Source organism: Setaria italica, chromosome VII (genome assembly GCF_000263155.2).
Source record: "Setaria italica strain Yugu1 chromosome VII, Setaria_italica_v2.0, whole genome shotgun sequence".
Classification (NCBI taxonomy): Eukaryota; Viridiplantae; Streptophyta; class Magnoliopsida; order Poales; family Poaceae; genus Setaria; species Setaria italica.
In genome coordinates, this window is record NC_028456.1 from 24,530,376 (window position 1) to 24,548,934 (window position 18,559).

The following is an 18,559-nucleotide window of genomic DNA, read 5'->3' on the forward strand; positions in this document are numbered from 1 at the left end:
GTACTCGGTGGCCGTCACGGCCGTCGCCGGCCTGGACCCGGCGAGGGAACTCACGGCGCGCAGCCGGCCGACGCTCTCGCCGGTGCTCAACGTCACGGTCCGCATCGACAACACGCGCAACGCGTTCCAGGAGGCCTGCATCTCTGACCTAGGGAAAGAAGCCGCGGAGGTGTCCTACGGGGACGCGTTCCTCGGCAGGGGCACCGTGCCGCAGTTCTGCGCGCGCCGGAGGCGGGGAGGCGAGCGCGTGGCCAGGGCGTGGGGAGAGGACGTGGTGGTGCCGTGGTTCCTGCGGGACGAGCTCGCCGCCGAGCTGGCGGTGGGGGAGGCGACGGTGGACGTCCAGCTGATGCCCTCGGGGATCAACTGCAGGGCCAAGATTGGGAAGGGTCTTTCTCGGTGCGGGGTGCCTGAATGACTTCACGACCCAAGCCAACTGCAGGATATGTATATTGATTTAGTCTAGATGACTTCACGTGCTTTGCACTCGATTAGGTTTCTTTGTGAGTAAAAATAATTTGGACTATCATACTCGAGGTTTTATCGATCCCTCTCTCACACCTGAATTCTTAATTCTTCCCATCACTTTCCCTTCTTTTCTATCTCGGCGAGGTTTTAGGGCGGCGGACCCTGGTTGGGCAGTGGACCGGAGGCGTCTAGTTTCAACCGGTAAAAGTGGCATTGCGCCACCGGAGCCGGACAGGGAGCTGGTGCCGGCGGGGGACCTCATCAGGACCTTATGAAGAAGATGCTGGGCAGCACGGAGATAGGGATAAGCGCTAGGCTACGAGGAGGGCAGCGGGGATGCTGCTAGAGCACTTGCCTGCGGGCGGCAGGCATTGGGGCGTGCGGGCGTTGCGTGGGTTGAGCGGATGAGAGGAAGGAGATGGGAAAGAGATAAGATGGAGAGAGATGCATCCGATCATGAGCGGAGCTAGAGGGGTTTATTAGGGTCAATAACCTTTTGTAAACTCAAAGGAAAATTGATGCTTCTAATGGCCCCTATGCCCTATGTTGCATTAAATTACTGTTGTATGTAGAGACGACTCCGGTGGTTATCTTGGCCAGTTCTACCCCTATCAGATCCAAGCTGTCTATTTGAGATCCTACGGTAAAAAAAAAATTCAAGTGCTGGGAATTATTGATATCGTTTGGCTTTGATCTGTTCTGCGATAGTGGGTCTTGTTTGCATCGTGTCTTTTCTTCTCGGCGTGATCTACCTATGCTTACTCTTGCACAGTGGGTCCCTCGATTACACGGTGGCCGTCAACGGCGTCCACGGGCTCGGCGCGGCACCGGCGGCAGCTCCAGCGCCGGCGCCGGCGCCGGCGGCGAACGCCACGGGCGCCTCCCCGGTCCTGTTCAACCTCACGGTCCGCACGAAGAACGTACACCAGCAAGCTGTTCCAGGCGTACCGCGACACGGCCGGCTTGGCCGGCGTGTCGTACGGCGGGCGCATCGTCGGCGTCAGCACCGTGCGCGAGCGGCCGGACTGCGTCGAGAAGCGTCGACTCGTGTACGCCGTCGCTGCCGTGGTCCTCAGCGGAATGGCTGTCTACCACGCTGATACGCCGTCACCGGCTACGCCCCTCTACTCGGTGGCCGTCACCGGTGACGACGGCCTGGACCCGACAGCGGACGTCAGGGCGAGCGAGCGACCGGCCGGCGACGCTCACGCCGGTGTTCAGCCTCCCGTACGCGTTCCGTGTCGACAACGCGCGCGACGCGTGGTCCAGCGCGTGCATCCCCGGGCACTCGCCTCTCGGTCGCGGTGGCGTCGTACGTGGACACGTTCCTCGATCGGCTGGGGCTCCATGCCGCACTTCGGCGCCGAGGGGGAGGAGGTGCGGGAGCGCGGCGCCAGGGCGTGGGGCCAGGACGTGGCGGTGCCGTGGTTCCTGCGATTGAACAAAGAAATACTAGTAGTAGCATAAACCAAGCAAGACGTGAGCGCTGCGATTGACATATGTAAGGAATGATACAAAAGAAACATCCGACTTCAGATCAAAATAAATATGAGGAATATCAGGAACATTTGACCTGAAATCAGGGTAAATTTTGGTCAAAAACAGCAAGAATTACTTAATCATGGAAGGTCATATTATTCTCGACTGGAGCAAGTTCATGTGCGGCAGAACTACAAACGGCAGCGGTTCTGCGACTTCTTGGCCCTATATATGCACACCCGAACCGAACAATACAACGTACAAGTTCCTCCTTGCCTGCAGCGTCAAGGTAGGAGGGGGTCGGTCTCTGTGCACGTCATCGTCCGCTTATGGATGGGCACGGGAGAGTTCTCGCTCTCGACCGCGCGCACATGTTTGACTCGTTAAATTTTGTATTTCCCTGACAGAGAGAAATAATCGACAGCATCATATGCAATTATTATTCTTTTAGTTTGATCAAGTATGACATTTCCAAGTTTGTTAGAATCTTATTTCGAATCTTAGTTTTTTTCATTTTATAATGGAAAGAGAGCTTCCAGGCTTTGTTCCTTTTTTTTTCTTTATAATGGAAAGAGAGTTCCTCAATCTTTTTTGCATCATACGGCATACGGCTCCATTCATTAGAAGATGTACCTTGAAATTTTAATTTTCAAATATAAACTCATTCTTTTGCCGCGCCAATTGGTCTATGCCACGATCCCTATCATGGCCCAGTGGACTGCCACAATGAGGCCTGGCCGCTTCAGTTGTGGGATCGTGCTTACGCACGAGAGCGCGGGACAGGACCGGATGATCGTCTCGGCATGACGGCATGGCGGCGGATGCGTCCGAACCCCAAGAAGAGGCCCGATGCTGCTGCCGGTCGAGGTCTTCGGCGGGGATCCACCATCCACAAGGGCTGCACATCTTGTGTCATGGACGCGCTGGCCGTCGTGGACTCGTGGTACTCTCTCCATCGTGGGCCTGCTTCCTTCGCCGCGGAGGCCAGAGTACTCGGTGGCCGTCGCCGGCGTCCGCGGCCTCGGCGCCGGCCCGAGCCCGACCGCCACCCGGACGCGACCGTGTCGTACGGGGGCGCTGTGCTCGACAGCGGCCTCGTGCCGCCGGCCTGCGCGAGGCCCACGGAGGAGCGCGCGACGGCGCGAGGTCGCCGCCACGGTGTTGGGCCTGGACGTTGTACTGCCGACGGGCTATTACGCCAGCCGTCGCCGTCGCCTGCTGGGTTGGCGAGGCGAGCTGCTGTTTGCCTGCAAGGCGAAGATGGCGGGGCGCGATCTCCATGCTCCGTGACCGGAGCCTATGGTGAGCAACTCCTGGCCACCGATGCACGCGGATAATTCTCGTGCTCAGTTTTAGCTTCATGGTAGCGATTCTAAGCAAACTTCGGCTACAATTCTAAGCTAAATATTTCTTCGAGGTTACTTATGTTTTCGTGTCATGTTCATGTGAAATTTCTGCCTGCAAATTATAATCTTAAATAATTCAGCGGACCACCTGTCATATTGCACTGCGGCACCCCTTCATGGTGATACTTTGAACACATTGGCACCAATGTATGGGTTCACATTCTCATAGAGGTCCTTAGTCACTCTTTTAGGTTCTACACACCACCAAAGATCAAGCGAAATGGTTCATGACTTAATTCCATGTTTCCGGAAAAAAATCTCAATAACAAACTTTTAAGAAGTAAGAACCAATATATTTACATCTCCAACCACTTTCCCAAATCTTATTCCTTCAAAATTACAGGACCAACAATTTCTCCGGTATAACCCAACTAAGACTCAAATAAGCAAAAGAAAAAAAATAGGTACTACCAAAGTACCAACAATCATGCTAAGACTAGGAAACTAAGATGAATCTTTCACCATCAGAAAATTTCATTGCCGAGATGATGGCGAATTACCTTGCCTGAGGCTTCTCCAACACTGGCCTCGCTCCCCGGACCTGTGGGTGTGGCCTTTGGTTCCGAGGCGAAGAGCAGAAGTTCTGGGAATGCTCCAGCATCTGAACCATGGATGGTGTCTGGTATGAGTAAACAAGAGTTGTGCTATCTGTAGAGTCTCCGCGTGCTGTTGCTCTCTGCCATGAATGAGAGCTCAGTCCAGACAGCATATATGCCCTCCCTGAAGCTTCATAGAGTTGACGATTTGCCATCCTCTCCTGCATCTCTCTTAGCTCTGCATCAAGGGCCATGCATAGACGGTCCCCATTCTGGCTTGCAAAGGACTGTGATAATACCCTCCGGCAATCTTCAAGAATAGTGACGGCCTCAGACAGAGCACCCCTCTCGGCAGCAGCCCGTGCAGACTCGATAGAACTGGCAGCTTGTATACGGTTCCTCTCTCGATCAACTTCAATAGACATTTGTTCAGATACGGTGGATGTTGGCCTCTTGATCTTTACCTCATCACCTTGAATCTTGATAGTCTCGTTTGTTACAGGATCTTTGTAAGCACAAGCAACTCTCAACAGTGAAGTCTGTTCACTAGATTTTGGGATGGTCACTGACAGCAAAATGTCTCTCTCCTCATCAGCATACAACTGACCGATATCGACAGACCCGTTTCGTTCATCTCTTGCCACCTTACTTGGATAGCTACCGCATTTGATGGAACGGAGTTGAACACCAGGATCAACACATTCCATGCTAAGATGCATCTCCTGAGCAGAAACACTAAGAAGCCCGCCAATACATTGAGCAAAGGCATCTTGCATCACACCTTCATCCTCAATAAAAGAAAAGGTGCCACCAGAAGCTTCAGCAATTGAATGCAATGTATCTGAATCATGGTCTGCTCCAAACCCAAAAGCATGCAGGGGTACCAAATGGTGTTCATTTAGAATAGAAGATGGAACAAGTGACCTACGACCTGCTGATGTTCCTTGGAAATTCGAGGAAATGCTGTAGGTATCTTGGCCATCTGACAGAAGAATAATACTGCATACTGAATTCTTATAGCTGCGGTCCTCAATCACCTTCACAGCTTTCTTTAGTGCATCAGCAATGTTCGTACCCCCACCAGCACCAAGTAAGTTGATTGCCTGCAAGGCCTGCTGCCTGCCATGATGTGACATTCGTCGAAGGGGGAACAGTCTTTGGGCAGTAGATGAAAAGGCAATGACTGAAAGGCGGTCAGATGGCCGAAGGTGCTGAACAACAAAACCCATTGCTTGCTTGAGGAGCGCTAGCTTTGTGCCTGCCATACTACCACTAACATCAAGGACAGTAACAAGATCAACAGGAGCTCGGCTTGATGACCTCACAGAGCTTTCATTGACCAAGCTGCCTGTGATGTGATCTGAGCTAGAAGTGGGCGCCTTCACGTGAACCAGAATATCAAATCCATTTAGACATGATGACTGTGGAACAGCTTGGAATTCTGGGTATGAGCTGATTTGGGCAGTTTTGCCAGATCCAGAATTAAGATTGTCAAAAGCCTCTTTGCGCTGCAAAGGTTCATCATCATTGTAGCCTGCTGGTTCAGAAGTATGTAAGCGCCGGACCTCTCGCCGACGGTTTGAAACTTGCTGGCGAAGAGCCATATGGGGATCTTGTTGGGGAGATTGACTTTGGTTACCTCCAATTCTTCCATGAGGGCTAGTAGAAGATAGTGAGCGACAGGGTATCTCTTTCCACTTCGCTCGACAAACTGGGCAGACATAGTTTCCATGTTTTACATTAGATGAGATACAGTGAAAATGGAACATGTGAGAACACTCTGCAGTAAACAGGGCTTGGCCATGGCCAGATCTCATGCTAGCAAAGCATATTGCACATTTCCCCTGCTGAAGTACAAACAAAAAAGAGATCAGCTTAATTGCTTTTGAGTTATACGAAAGAACTACCAGTACTTTGTATAACATGTATATTCAATGACACGTGGATATGAACAGATTTTTTAATAATATTACCTGATTCTCTAGCTGACCTAGCTTACAACATTCTGGTTCATTACATATACAGTTTAAGTTTCATTTTGCCAGTGAAGACTCCCTATTTATTCCACCTACCGAAACAGCTTCTATCATTGCTGCATTATCCTAATTAACCATCTCAATCAGAACAGAACAGCTGATATCACAATGCATCATCCCAGCTATATTGTCTAGCTCATCCAAAGGAGCTGATATCACAGATGCGTCTTTGCAAGGACTGCAAAAGAGGGACCTATCTTTTCAAGAGTCCACCAAAGCACAAGGTAACACCATTGAAGCCATGCATACGTTAATGCAGCTCTTTTTTTTACTCCACTACACAAGCCTCTAATCAAATTTTATTCATCCAACCCCATCTCACAAAACCAAGTGTACCTTAAACCTTTATGTATGTGGCACAAAAATGTCACGTTTGGAGTTCATATTTAGGTAGCATGTACACCATTGCCCCACTATAAATTATTTTCTAGATAACAAATGTATACATACAGATTCTTTTGACTAATATGATTGGTGTTACATTCATCTGAGTGGCAGCCCTAATAGTCAAATATTGTCCTACACATTCAAGATAAGCAGACAACAAACAATAATTTACCATGTGGCAAAGACAGGCAGCCGAACATTAAAACTAGCACTTCCTTTTGGCTGGTGCCCACCAAAATCAATTGAGGTAATGCATCAGTCAACATCTATTGGTTGGCATAAAAAGCAAGAGATTAACTATTATATTGCATGCAAAAAACTTGAAATTAAGAAAAATTGGCATTTCCATACCAAGCACACCCTTTGACCAGTAGCTAATACCTGCCACTGACCGCACCGCAAGCCAGCAAAGGAGCAAAAATAACCACCCACGTGTTGTAATACTGATGTAGTTCATCGTTCATTTTATATGGATACTGTATTTGTTGTCACTACAAGTTTCAACACAATAAATCATGATTTTAGTGGTTGCATATGGTCAGAGCTACTTTGGCTTGTGGATAAAGTCAGCCTGAATATTTACTCTACAACAACTTAACTTAATACCTAATAAAAAGAGAATAAAATTTCAACCTAGCACAGGCTGCGCTCCTGATCAAATTAGGAAAAGACACTTTGTGATCACAAAAAACATGCATCACAGGTAAAGCACGTAGAACTTATTTACTGTTTTCTCCCCTTTAGTGCCAAGTTGGTGCATGCATGAAACCCATAAATGTAAATCAATGAGACAATCCATGTGAAGTTACTTGTCAAATTGGTACCCATTCCTCATGCCATTGAGACATAAAGGCCACATAAAAATAGAAAGTAGCAGTCAACTATCAGTTGGGCAATTGGCATCCCATCCCATATAATGGATAGCAGCTGTCAAGTTGGAACATCTGCCGTAAAGAAAGAAAGCTGGTGGTAGGAGGAAAGAGTGGGGTTCATTACACGTGACGACCACGGGCCGGTGATGAGCAAGAAGCAAGCTTTTCTCTTTCCTTTTCAGGGACGAGGGCAAGTGGGATACAGTCATGCAGATGCAGTGGATGGGATAGGGAAGAGGCTTGCGTTAAGAAGTTATCTAAGGAAAGCCATTGACTAACATAGAGACGTCAGACCACAGCTGGCACAATATCCCCTGAGAATCTCTCAAACCAGGACCGAAATTATTGAGCGATGAAGCATTAACTAACAGACACATTAGAAGATACAGAGCAGAGCACACAAAAGCTGGCAAGATACCTCATATGAATCTCTTCTTTAAAAGAAACACATTTTCTTCATATTTTTGGACAGTTGTTGGGCATTTTTGTTTCTGACGATTGACGAAAGAGAGCAAAGCGGTGCAAAGCAGTACCGCAAAAATGGTACACAACTGAGAAATTTGGTGAAAACAAGGGAAAGCAAAACGAGAACTACACAAAGACAAGCAACGATCAAAATTGTAATCCTACGGAAGAAGCACACAAAAATTCTATCTAAAAGTCTTAAACGGCTGGAGCGAACGACAACTTTCGTACTGAACTGCTGATGCGCACACCCAATATGGAGATCGTCAACAAAATCAACAACTACAGAGCTCGCGTTATACCAGTAGCATTAAAACCGGAGCGTTTTATTTCTTTCTCCATCGGGAAAAAAAAACCAATTCCAATTCAGAAACGCTCAAAATCTCAATCTCACCTTTGAGGATGAGGAAGATGAAGAGGACCTTCCCCCAGACTTGGCCCGCCGGAGCGCGCCCGCCGGCGTGCTCGGCCTCGACTCGCCCGCGGCGGCCACCGCCACCGCGGCATCCCGCCGGCAAACACCCGCGCCCGCCGTCGCGCGCCGCACGCCTCCACCGCGCACCGCGGGGGCGTGCACGCACAGGCGGAGGCCCAGCGCCTTCCTGACCTTCCTCCACGCGCCCTCCATCACCGCAACGCGCAAACCAAACCACACCGCCTCCTCTCCTCCGAGCCAACCGGCTCTCAGACTCCAACTCGGGGGAACGCCGCCACCAGCCTACGGGCTATGATGACTGCTAGTGGTAGAGGAGGATTCGGGGGAGGGGGAGAGGCGGTGGTTTTTGGAGGGGAGCAGAGCCAACATGGGAGGGAGTGGAGAGAGGTGGAGTTGTGGAGGAGGACGAGCGTTTCGGCTGCTGCCGCTGCTTCTGTTTTGGTTTGACTCGTCTCCCTCGTGCCCGCGGGAGGAAGCGTACAAGGAGTGGTAACGGAAACAGCTGGGGGTTTGAATTAGAGAGCGACGACGGCGAGTTGGTAAGCGTGCAGGGTTTGGCTGCCGGTGCCGCCGGTGATGGGCCCGCCTAGCTGGAATTCTGGGCCCGTTTACGCCATCCTAGCCGGGCCGCCGGTGAGTTTATAAATTCTGATTTTGTTTTTTACTCCCACAGTCCCACACAACCCTCGCATCAGAATTCAGGTTCCGAATCATTAAATTTCCAAACCTAAGTTTAAGTGAAACGGTTAGCGTAACCTGCAGTCCTGCAGGTTGCTTGTGCTCAGATGGCCAAATGACTGCCAAAAGCTCGATTGCTCAAATGGCGGTTAGGGTGGCTAGCACGTTTCTTGTCACGTTTGTACGACTCCTGTGGAAATAAAATACTCAGCAGGCCAGTTCATTCGTACACTCGTGGAAGCAACAGCAGGATACATCATCATGCATGTATCTAAGGGGGGTGTTTGAATCACGAAGCTAAAGTTTAGTTCGTGTCGCATCGAATATTTAGAGGCTAATTAGAAAGATTAAATATGAGTTAATTATAAAACTAATTACAGACTAAACGATGAGATGAATCTATTAAATTTAATTAATTCATCATTAGCAAATGAGTATATCAAGATAAGCTCGCGATCCCTTGTCAGCTGCCACGACCATTAAACATTCATCATCTCAGCCTCTCAGGTTCTCAACTACTAACCTGCTGAACAAGCAGAGTACTGAGACTGACGGGCAGAGGGTTGGGTTGGGTGCTCTGTCTCCCCTGCTCGAGTGCTCGTCAGTCAGTGGCCGCCCTGCCGACGCAAGGAAAAAGAATGGGAAGAAATCAGGAAAACAGATTAGCGTTAGCCCAACCAGGCAGGACGCCGGAGTGAATGAGAATTATGTCTCCTGTGATCCTGTCGCCGCGCCGGTGGTTGGGATGCCCTCATGCCCATGCGCCGCGCGCCTGCAAGTTGCCTCGCCGCCGATATATTATACTCTTTTTTTTTTGAGGAAAGATATATCATACATTTATACGGGTACGCGTAGGTGAGCGTCTCCATCGGTGCGCCGCCGCAAAAGATACCGTTGGGGTGTCTTGTTCCGGCCTGCTCGAGCTCGACAGCGCAGGTGAGCTGAGCTGAGCGGTGACCGCCTGACCGCGACGAGCGAACGAGGCGCGCGGCGGCGTGCCCTGCCCCAGATAGTCAGATGGGCTTTGTGCTTTTCAGGTGATAGTTTGCTCTTGTCTTTTCGCCGGTGAGCATCAGCTGAGAGCTCAGCTTGATCCGGCCAGCTGTGCAGGCCCATGCAGCGGAATATACGCTGCAGGAAAGATTTGGAGTATACTTATCTATACCTAATATTAAAACTAATATTAAAACGATACCTAATATTAAAACGACTAACGCTTCTGCCAATTTTTTTTTACGTCAACCTAAACTGTGAATAATACGGTACAAAATCGGAGGTAAAACCCATTGCGTACATGAAAAACCGGAGTAACAAGTGCTAAACCGGCATCCCGGATAGAGAACCTGTGAAAACCGAGCGGCCGCTCGAGTCGCGCGCCTGGAGGGGGAAAAAAAGGACCGCTCCGCCCGCGCGCTTGGAAGGAAAAAATGAAGCGAACCGAAGGGAAAAGTGGCATAGGAAATTAGGAAGGGATCAAACCAGCGACCTCCTACATCCACACACCAACATTTCGGCCATGGTTCGCTTGAGTTTTGGAAGCACAATTAACTTTACTTTAAAAAAATCGAAACAGCTGTCCAACGGTTAAACCATACATATAGCTAGCTGTTTAGCCGAGGTAAAAATATTCTTGGCTTGCCAAAAAAAAGTGTATGCGTGCATACATGATGTCAAATATTTTTAAGTTGGGCTAGCTATTTAGTTTTCAAACTTACATCATTTATCGGTTTGAATATGTACAGGGAGTCCAACATGTACTCGAGTAGAAAAGTTACACATAAGTCGAAACGTGCACGCAGAGCAGTGTCCGTGCAGGCTAGCCACATGCTGCTTGCGCTGACAACCTCGTCCACCATACTTAATACATGTAAAAAAGTTTCACGAGTTTAATATTTTACCGTAACAACGTACGAGCATTCTCTAGGATCCATAAATAGAGCTATATTACAATTTTCCTTTAATCTTTTTATGACGGTTGATCTAAGGAATATAATTAAAAATAAATTAAATTAGTACTGGTCCTACTGTTTTTTTACTTGGTTCCACCTATTTGGTACTTCTTGGTACTTTTCTCCAGGTACCTCTAGGTACTTCCTACATTTCTACTGCACGATTTCTCTGGATGGACGGCTATTAATTTTTTTTCCGATCATTGTAAAAACCCTCCCATAAATTATAAAAAATATGTACTGAATATTGAGATTGGAGATAAGAGATTTGAGGGTTAGGACAAAGTGATTTACCGTTCCAGCAACTCTAGAGGGAATCACCAAGGAGATTTGCGAGCTGCTAGCACGGTGATGGGTGGGACGGTAAGGTGGGGTGGCATCGCTTGCTACGGTGGCTAGAGCCTGCCGTTGGGTAGTGTGTATGTGGGGGACCATCTGTTGTTAGGTGGTCGGTGATGGTGTTGAAGTGGTATTAAATTGGAGAAGAACTTACAATTGAGGAGGCTATGTTGGGAAAGGGGTGGTGCTAGATGAAGGATTAAAATGATATTGGCTGTTGATATAAATACAATTCTATGAAAAATTTACTTACAAATAAGCAAAATCTAAATCACTTGATAAGAAGATAGACTTGTTAGATATCGACGAATGCATAAAATACAAGTATTATGAGATGATGATAGTAGGTAAATTAGAAAATATATATGCAAAGTATTTATAGCTACTAAAAGGCCCTGCTACCCACCCATACAGAAACAACAAAAAGCAAAAATCAATGGAGCCATCCCTCCATTTTTTAAGAAGTTAGAACCTGTCTTTGCTCGGTGACAGTGATACATACTTTTCTATCACATACATGACCCGTTGATGACGGTGGTAGGTACTCCCTCCGTCCTAACTTATAGGTTATTTTAGTTTTTTAAGATTCATAAATTTTATTATGCATTTAGATATACGATATGTCTAGGTACATAACAGAAACTATAAATCTAGAAAAATCAAAACGACAATTTAAGATGACCTTCCTTCCGCCATGGAGCAGGACCCCTCTGATGTTGGCACTGCACTGGTAGGTGGCAACAGTCCATTGCCACCTCGACGTCCACCTCTGCCACCGCCGGGTCCAGGCTCGGTGGTGCCAACAAGGTGGAGGGAGGTGGCGTACTGGCGTGCTTTGTTTAAGCATTCAGAGGTTGGCTCGATCTGTTTGATTTAGATTATTCAAAATTTTGACTAGACAGCACGAAATGTAGATAACTTGTTAACCAGACGGAACTTTAGTGCACATAAATCAACACCGGTTTATTCATTCCTTTCTCCAGAACGGGTCATTCGGAATTTTATTAGCGAAAAGAAGAAAAAAACTTCAACCAAAATCACCAAGCACAACAGAACACTCGAACTGTACTATTACAAACTACAAAACAACAACACACGTTCCCGACACTCGTACCAAAACCATTTTGTTCATTTCTAAAATGTAATTAGTGCAAGCAACTGGCATACCTACTGAAAACATATTTAAATGCAATAATCAGCTTCACAGAATAAGGGCATACTGACGAAACATATACCTAGGCCCCTTTGACGTAGTATCTCCCTATTCTTACACGACCCACTTAGCTTTCAGCATGTAAAAACACAAGTCACGATACCGAATAACAATATTGTCTTGCTTCAGAAAAAAAACAGCAAGAGTCATGTTCCAGTCATGTTATACAATTTTAGCATCTCTGCTAGCCAGGCATATGCTAATCTATCAACTCCTCGGCCTCTGCTCAGTATCAATAGCTCGACTAGCTACTCCATCTAACAGGAGATGTCAACAAAAGGACGCCGGGCATTATATCTGTACACTGTCTTATCATCAAACAACTCTGCCACCGATTTCAATGCATCGAGAAAGCTTAGTAACTGACAACTAAAAATAAGGTACAAAACCCGAATAATGCGCGCAACGGCCTCACAGTGATGAGAAACTGCGTTGACTCTCACAACCAGGGCAATTGTGCAAGCTCTCATGGATGTAAATATCACAATCCAGGCAGAAGTGCTGGTTGCATTTTGGGCAGCGAACATGGAGGCTAGTTTGCCCATCTGCAAAGATTTTTGAGAAATAATTAATGGATCTGGTCATTGCAACACATGTAAGAGACGTAATTTTGAACATAGGTAAAAATAAAGTCACAAGAAAAATAAATATGGGAACTTTTAGAAATCCTGAAATATAATAACTGGTTAGGGAAAATTTTAACGTTCACATAAGTCCTAGTTAAACTAATGCTTTTGCTCTCAGTAATGTAGAAGCTATCACTTGTCTTTTTGAGACCACTGCAGAAACAATCTATCTTTTGTTAACTGTTGATTATATTTGGAGAAAGAATCTAAGGCTAACTATCATTTGGTAACAGGTGTATATGCACAAAATTACAAAAAAAATGCTACCAAATCCAAGATTTAGTAGCATTGGAGGGTGTGCACACTAGGGGGCAAGGGCATTAAAAAGATATCTTTCATTGAAAAAGTAGCAGACAAGAGCATACCAGGGTTAAAAAGGTTCTGCTGACAGCCAAAACAGTTTTGTACTCCCCTTTGGATTCTATTCGGGACAGAGGAAACCTCATCAAATGGTGCTACCGGGAAGAGATGATGATATGACCTTGCCAAGTGTGGAGAACTAACTAGTGTTAGGCCACAAGTTCGACATTCCGTCGGAAGCTCACACACATTAACTTTGCATCTGGGACATATGTAACCTTCAGCACCAGACTTTATTTTCTTGTGACAAGAGCAGATAGATATAAGATCCTCAACACCCCTCTGTGGAAAGCCCATCTTAATCAAATTAGCTGCAGCATATTCTGCAATTGCAGGAGGTGGGGGAGCATGTTCCAGCAACAATTCTTTGAAATGAGACTGCCAAAAGAAAGGAAACGTCATTAACCGTTCACATAAATTGAATAATCAAGGGTACAATCACAAGCATATCTTTTGTACCTCGTCCAGTGCAACCGTGTAGGATCCACCAGTCTCTTCGCAGAGATGTTTGCATATGAAAATCTCTGCAGCAAGACCAATAACGGAGCATCTAATTTTGGACTTCTTACATTTTTCTATTGTCTCCATGATATCACCAGGATCACATGTATTTAGGGCAGAGTACAAAATTAAGACTTCCTTGTGACCATATGATGGTACTTGATCTAAATAACCATTGACAAGTTCTAGAGCATTCTGCAGAGATGAATCACCAGAACACTCAAGTTTCCCCATCAAAGCATTAATCTGTGATTCTGGGCTCCCTCCAATCTCTGTAAGTCGATGAGAAATACCATCTTTAATTGTCACTAGGCCAACATGGCTCAAAGGATTCTGGTCAAAGAATTCTCTTATGAAAGCCTCAGCATGCTTTGCAACAACTGCCATTCTACTAGGACGATAATCCATCTCTGAAGCTGCCTACATGAGTAAATAAGTATTTTGAGAATGCAAAGGTACCAAGAGAATGTAACAATAATTTACAGTAGAACAATTCTTCACAAAAAAAAAAAGTTGAGCACGCTAGTCTTCTAAAACTGAAACATTTATGGATGCTAAAGGAAAGAAACAAAATGTTAGAGAGTTTGAAGATATCTTCTTCACCTGAAATGCATATTTTCCAAAGAATGCATAAATCAAAATGTATAAAGTTTCATCAGATCAGCAAAAAAGTATTTCATTCTAGCTAAAGCAGTGTTGTTCCCTTCTCGATTGACATTAAGGAAGGCACAATCAGCTGAAAATACATTATTCATATTATTAACAAACTTCATAATAAGTGTTATGATGAGTGATGAGGAAATATATTTGTTACCATATGTCGGTATCCAATAAGTTCATGAGGAGGCTACCTAATTCATTAATGACGAACAATCACTCACTTGTTGAAATCCTTAGGGTATGCATCAATACAAAAATGTGAAAAACATCATTTTATTTTGTATATGCCAAGACTAGACTAGATTATGTCAGTATACAGGAGCATACTATAGATCAGTTATGTTATGCAGCTATCATCAAAGAACAACTTTGCTTGGCGTGCAATCCAAGTTCCTGCACTTCTCATGATGTCAGGATTTTGTAGGAGTGAGCCTTGACAACAGTAAAGCATCTAACACGTGATTTTCTTATGCATAGAAATCTATTCAATGAAATGCACAGGGAAAATTAACTTCTTAGACGAGGGGAAACGATTAAAAAGGATCTTCAGACACAACTATCCAGGCAGAAAATAACAGTAAGCACCAGGAACACCTTCAAACTATTCGAAGGAATAGTCCAATTGGTAAGGGAGAAATGAGATGCTCACTCTATTTCACATATATCTGAGCTATACTCCCTCCGTTTATTTTTATAAGGCATGATATGACTTGATACGGTCTCCTAGATTATACTTTGACCGTTCATTTATCTTACATTATATTGTTTATAGTTATAAACTTATAGTCATTGGAGAGTACATTTGATTACGAATCTAACCATATCAAGTTTATATTGTAAAAATAAAAAAATGTCGGCTAAATTATTGGTCAAAGATTGTAAGGTTTGAATCTTGATATGTGTGTGCGCCTTACAAAGATAAACACAGGGAGTATAATATAGACAAATCAGGACACAAACTAATATAGGTCAGAGGTTTCATACTATGACATGATTCCGATCTCAGATGTACAAAATCCAAAAGAAGTATTGTGTCATCTACTTTTTGTTGTAGCAGTCCAATTGGTGGGCTTGACAAACACTTGTAGCATCACCTTTAGGTAGCATTGGTTTCTATAGTTAGTACAAACTTCAGTCTCCGTACCTGTGCCATAGGTAGGAATCACACTGGAGCCTAGAATCTCCCAAATACTAGCTGCTACTATTCCAATTAACTGTTTCCTTGCGTTAAAAGATTGATCTCTCAAACTTAAGTTTCTAATTGATCACCTGAGATTGTCACAACAGCATGATTAGATTTAAAAATTGACCTCATATCTGCCAATTACAGCATCACCCACGCCCAGGAATGCATGAGCCCAAAATCCCAAATAAGATAACCGACCCACATAGGCCCTGAGGCTGTGAACAAACGACACTAAAGGTAACCGACCAGATCACTCGCCTGCAAATTTCTTCAGACAAATAAATCAGGACAGTTCATGCTAACCTGCATCATATCTATAACAAATTGCAAGCTTATAATTGAACCTACAAGCATATGAAACAAGGCACTGTTCCAGTGATCACCACTCCAATCCGGCCTCAGGACAACATCTTAAGTTCAGTAGCCCGTAAGCTTTGTTACATCACTCACTGAACAAGGGATTGTATTCCACAAGCCAGTGTGAGATTGACACGATCGGCATTGCTACCAGCCCGATTGATCCCAAGCAAATAGGCCGACCTCGAACGAAAATACGCTCGACAGGTGCTTGAAGGTGTGACTAGCCGAACAACAGAGCATGAAGCAAATGGTACCAACCCGGGAGAGGTCGATGACGATGTAGAGGTAGCGTATGAGCCCCTTCTGGATGCGGGCCGCGGCGGCAGCGGCGGATCGGAGCAGGAGGCGGCGGCGGTACTGCGCGTGGACGACGGTCTTGGTGTCGATGGAGCGGAGGAGGCCCGACTGGTCCTCCTGCAGCGCCTCCCACGAGCGGTCGTCCGCGTACGCGCGCTCCCACGCCTCCAGGACGCGGCCCTCGGCGCCCTCCTCCTCCTCGTCCTCCTCTTCGTCGCCCGGGTTGCGGCGCCGGCCGGAGGTGGTGGAGGGCGCGTTGAAGCCGCCCCCACCGCCGCCGACGCCGTACATGGTATTGGGTGGTGGTGGGGCGGCGGCGGCGGCGAGGGGCAGGAGCGCCGAGTGGAACTGGAGGCGAGGTCGGGACCAGGAGATGGGCCAGGGCGGGTGCTTCCGGTTTGGGGCTCTGGGCTTTTGTTTTGGTTTACAAGGGGAAAGCCCTAATTACCCCCTTCGACTTTTTAGTTTTTTTTGAAAAAAAAAAGTAGCAACCTCGTTTGGTAGAACTGCGGCTGTGGCTAAAACAGCTCTGCATGTGGCTCCTCTGGTGAAGCAGCTTCTCTGGTGTAGCTAATTCTCTGGTGTAGCTAAAGCCGTTCTAAAAAGTATTTGATAAAACAGCTTCTCCTGTATTTTTATTAATGAATATGGGAGGTCAAATGTCCAATGTGCTCGTGATTATGTTCGAACCAGTGAATTGCACGCTTGAATTAGTTATAAATTTGGTTCATTTGAAATTCTAAAAAAATAAATGAAAAAGGATTATTATGCACACAACTTTTAGTCACCCTCAATTTATAGCATATTTTTTATAAAATAAAAGAGATTAATATTGAATTATACAATAACGAAATTTTCGTTCTTTATTTATTGTTTCACGCATCTTTTTGCTCGTTCTTGCCCGGTGCTTTTTTTTCTTTCTTATCTTTTCTAATCCATTGGTCACTGCTTCCTTATCCGCTAGCTGCTGGAAGAGGAGCACCACCACTGCACCACGCGCTCTCTCACAGCATCTCTCTGAGCTTCAGCCGGCAGCGCCACTCTCTTCCTGCTCTTCCCTGGCCACGCCTCGCGACACCCCCGTCTCCCTGCTCGGTCCACGTGGCCCCATCCCCTGCAGCTTGCCGCATCTCCGCTGACGTTGACGTCCCTCGTCACTATGGACGCGCAATCACCTTCCTCGTCGGCATGGGCTGTTGCTGCTCTTCCCTAGCACGAGCTGTCGACGAGCATCGTCAGGGCAGGGTATTTTCGCCAAGCACCACGGCAGGTGAGGGTGAAGCCGCGGGGGAGCCACTTTTTTTGCTCCCTGTGTGCAGTTCATTTCGATGGCCGGCTTCGATGCAGCTTCACCCTCAAAGCCGTTTTGGCATGGTCTGTTTGGTAGGGCTTCGGGGAGAAGCACCTCCCGAAATCCTACTAAAGTGGGCTTAAGTCACCAACAATGCTTATGATTTAATCATATATATCGTTATTAATCATAACGTGAAAAAAATATCTATTTTTAAAGAAATTTAAATGGCACTCGAGTGTTTTAGAGAGAGAGAGACTGGGCCCTCGATTTTTTTTTCTCGACAAGCCCTCGCTCCTCATGTGTCGTCAACATGTGTCGTCAAGAACCATCATCTTTCTTGTCTCTGGGCAAGGCTCTGACATGGAGGGTTGGAGGTTGGGTTAGAGTTAAGGGGGCCTTGAGGGATGGACCGTAGTAGTAGACCAAAATGTAACGGCCATGAGGCTGGTAAGCAAGATAACAGTGATGTACTGATGATGTCGACTGGATAGTGGAGGATAGCTAATGGGTAGGATCTGGACGGTGGTGACGATAACGGTGGATGTGTCAGCGAGAAGGCTGCCACGAGTGGAGTAGGGTCTCCCAAAGAGCCTTGCCAAATTGGGGGATCATCGATGGGCGGGGTACGTAAGATTTCACTATAAGTAGGGTGCCATATTAGGGGGTGTTTGGGAGCACTCCACTCCAAATTTTTGAGCTCCACTCCACCAACTCCACCACATTGCAGCTCCACTCCACCAACTCCAGAAAAATACCAGAGCTGTCCACATGTTTGGCAAAGTGCACAGATCCAGCTTCGGAAACAGAAGATCTTGCTGTGTAAAGTCCATTATACCCATGTGAATGGGTCCCACTTGTCAGTCTCTTTAGTTCTCCCTCTGTTCTCCCTCTCTTCTCCTTTGCTGCTAGGGAATGGAAGGCCAGCGCGTAGTGCGAGCAGAGGCGGGCGGCACGGCAGGGGCGGCCGGCGGGCGCGCGGCCCGCGGCGCGGCAGGGGCGGCCCGCGGCGGT

The 18,559-nt window shown here is 46.6% G+C and overlaps 2 protein-coding genes across 4 annotated transcripts; both read right to left on the bottom strand.

The window, feature by feature from the left end:
• Positions 1-3,594: 3,594 nt before the first annotated feature.
• Positions 3,595-8,574, bottom strand: LOC105914854. Of its 3 annotated transcripts, none has more exons than XM_022828003.1 (2): positions 8,044-8,574; positions 3,595-5,733 (listed from the first exon to the last, which is right to left on the bottom strand). In XM_022828003.1, the coding sequence occupies exons 1-2, from the start codon at positions 8,275-8,277 to the stop codon at positions 3,850-3,852; spliced, it is 2,118 nt and encodes a 705-aa protein (XP_022683738.1). In that variant the 5' UTR covers positions 8,278-8,574; the 3' UTR covers positions 3,595-3,849. The 3 variants fall into 3 exon arrangements, with proteins under 3 accessions (XP_022683738.1, XP_012703325.1, XP_022683739.1); XM_012847871.2 differs by having other exon boundaries at positions 3,595-5,736; XM_022828004.1 differs by lacking the exon at positions 8,044-8,574 and adding an exon at positions 6,485-6,602 and having other exon boundaries at positions 3,595-5,736.
• Positions 8,575-12,219: 3,645 nt separating this feature from the next.
• On the bottom strand, positions 12,220-16,659 carry LOC101765342 (general transcription factor IIH subunit 2). The gene is made up of 4 exons (XM_012847872.3): positions 16,216-16,659; positions 13,710-14,171; positions 13,256-13,628; positions 12,220-12,809 (listed from the first exon to the last, which is right to left on the bottom strand). The coding sequence occupies exons 1-4, from the start codon at positions 16,543-16,545 to the stop codon at positions 12,676-12,678; spliced, it is 1,299 nt and encodes a 432-aa protein (XP_012703326.1). The 5' UTR covers positions 16,546-16,659; the 3' UTR covers positions 12,220-12,675.
• Between the last annotated feature and the right edge of the window lie 1,900 nt (positions 16,660-18,559).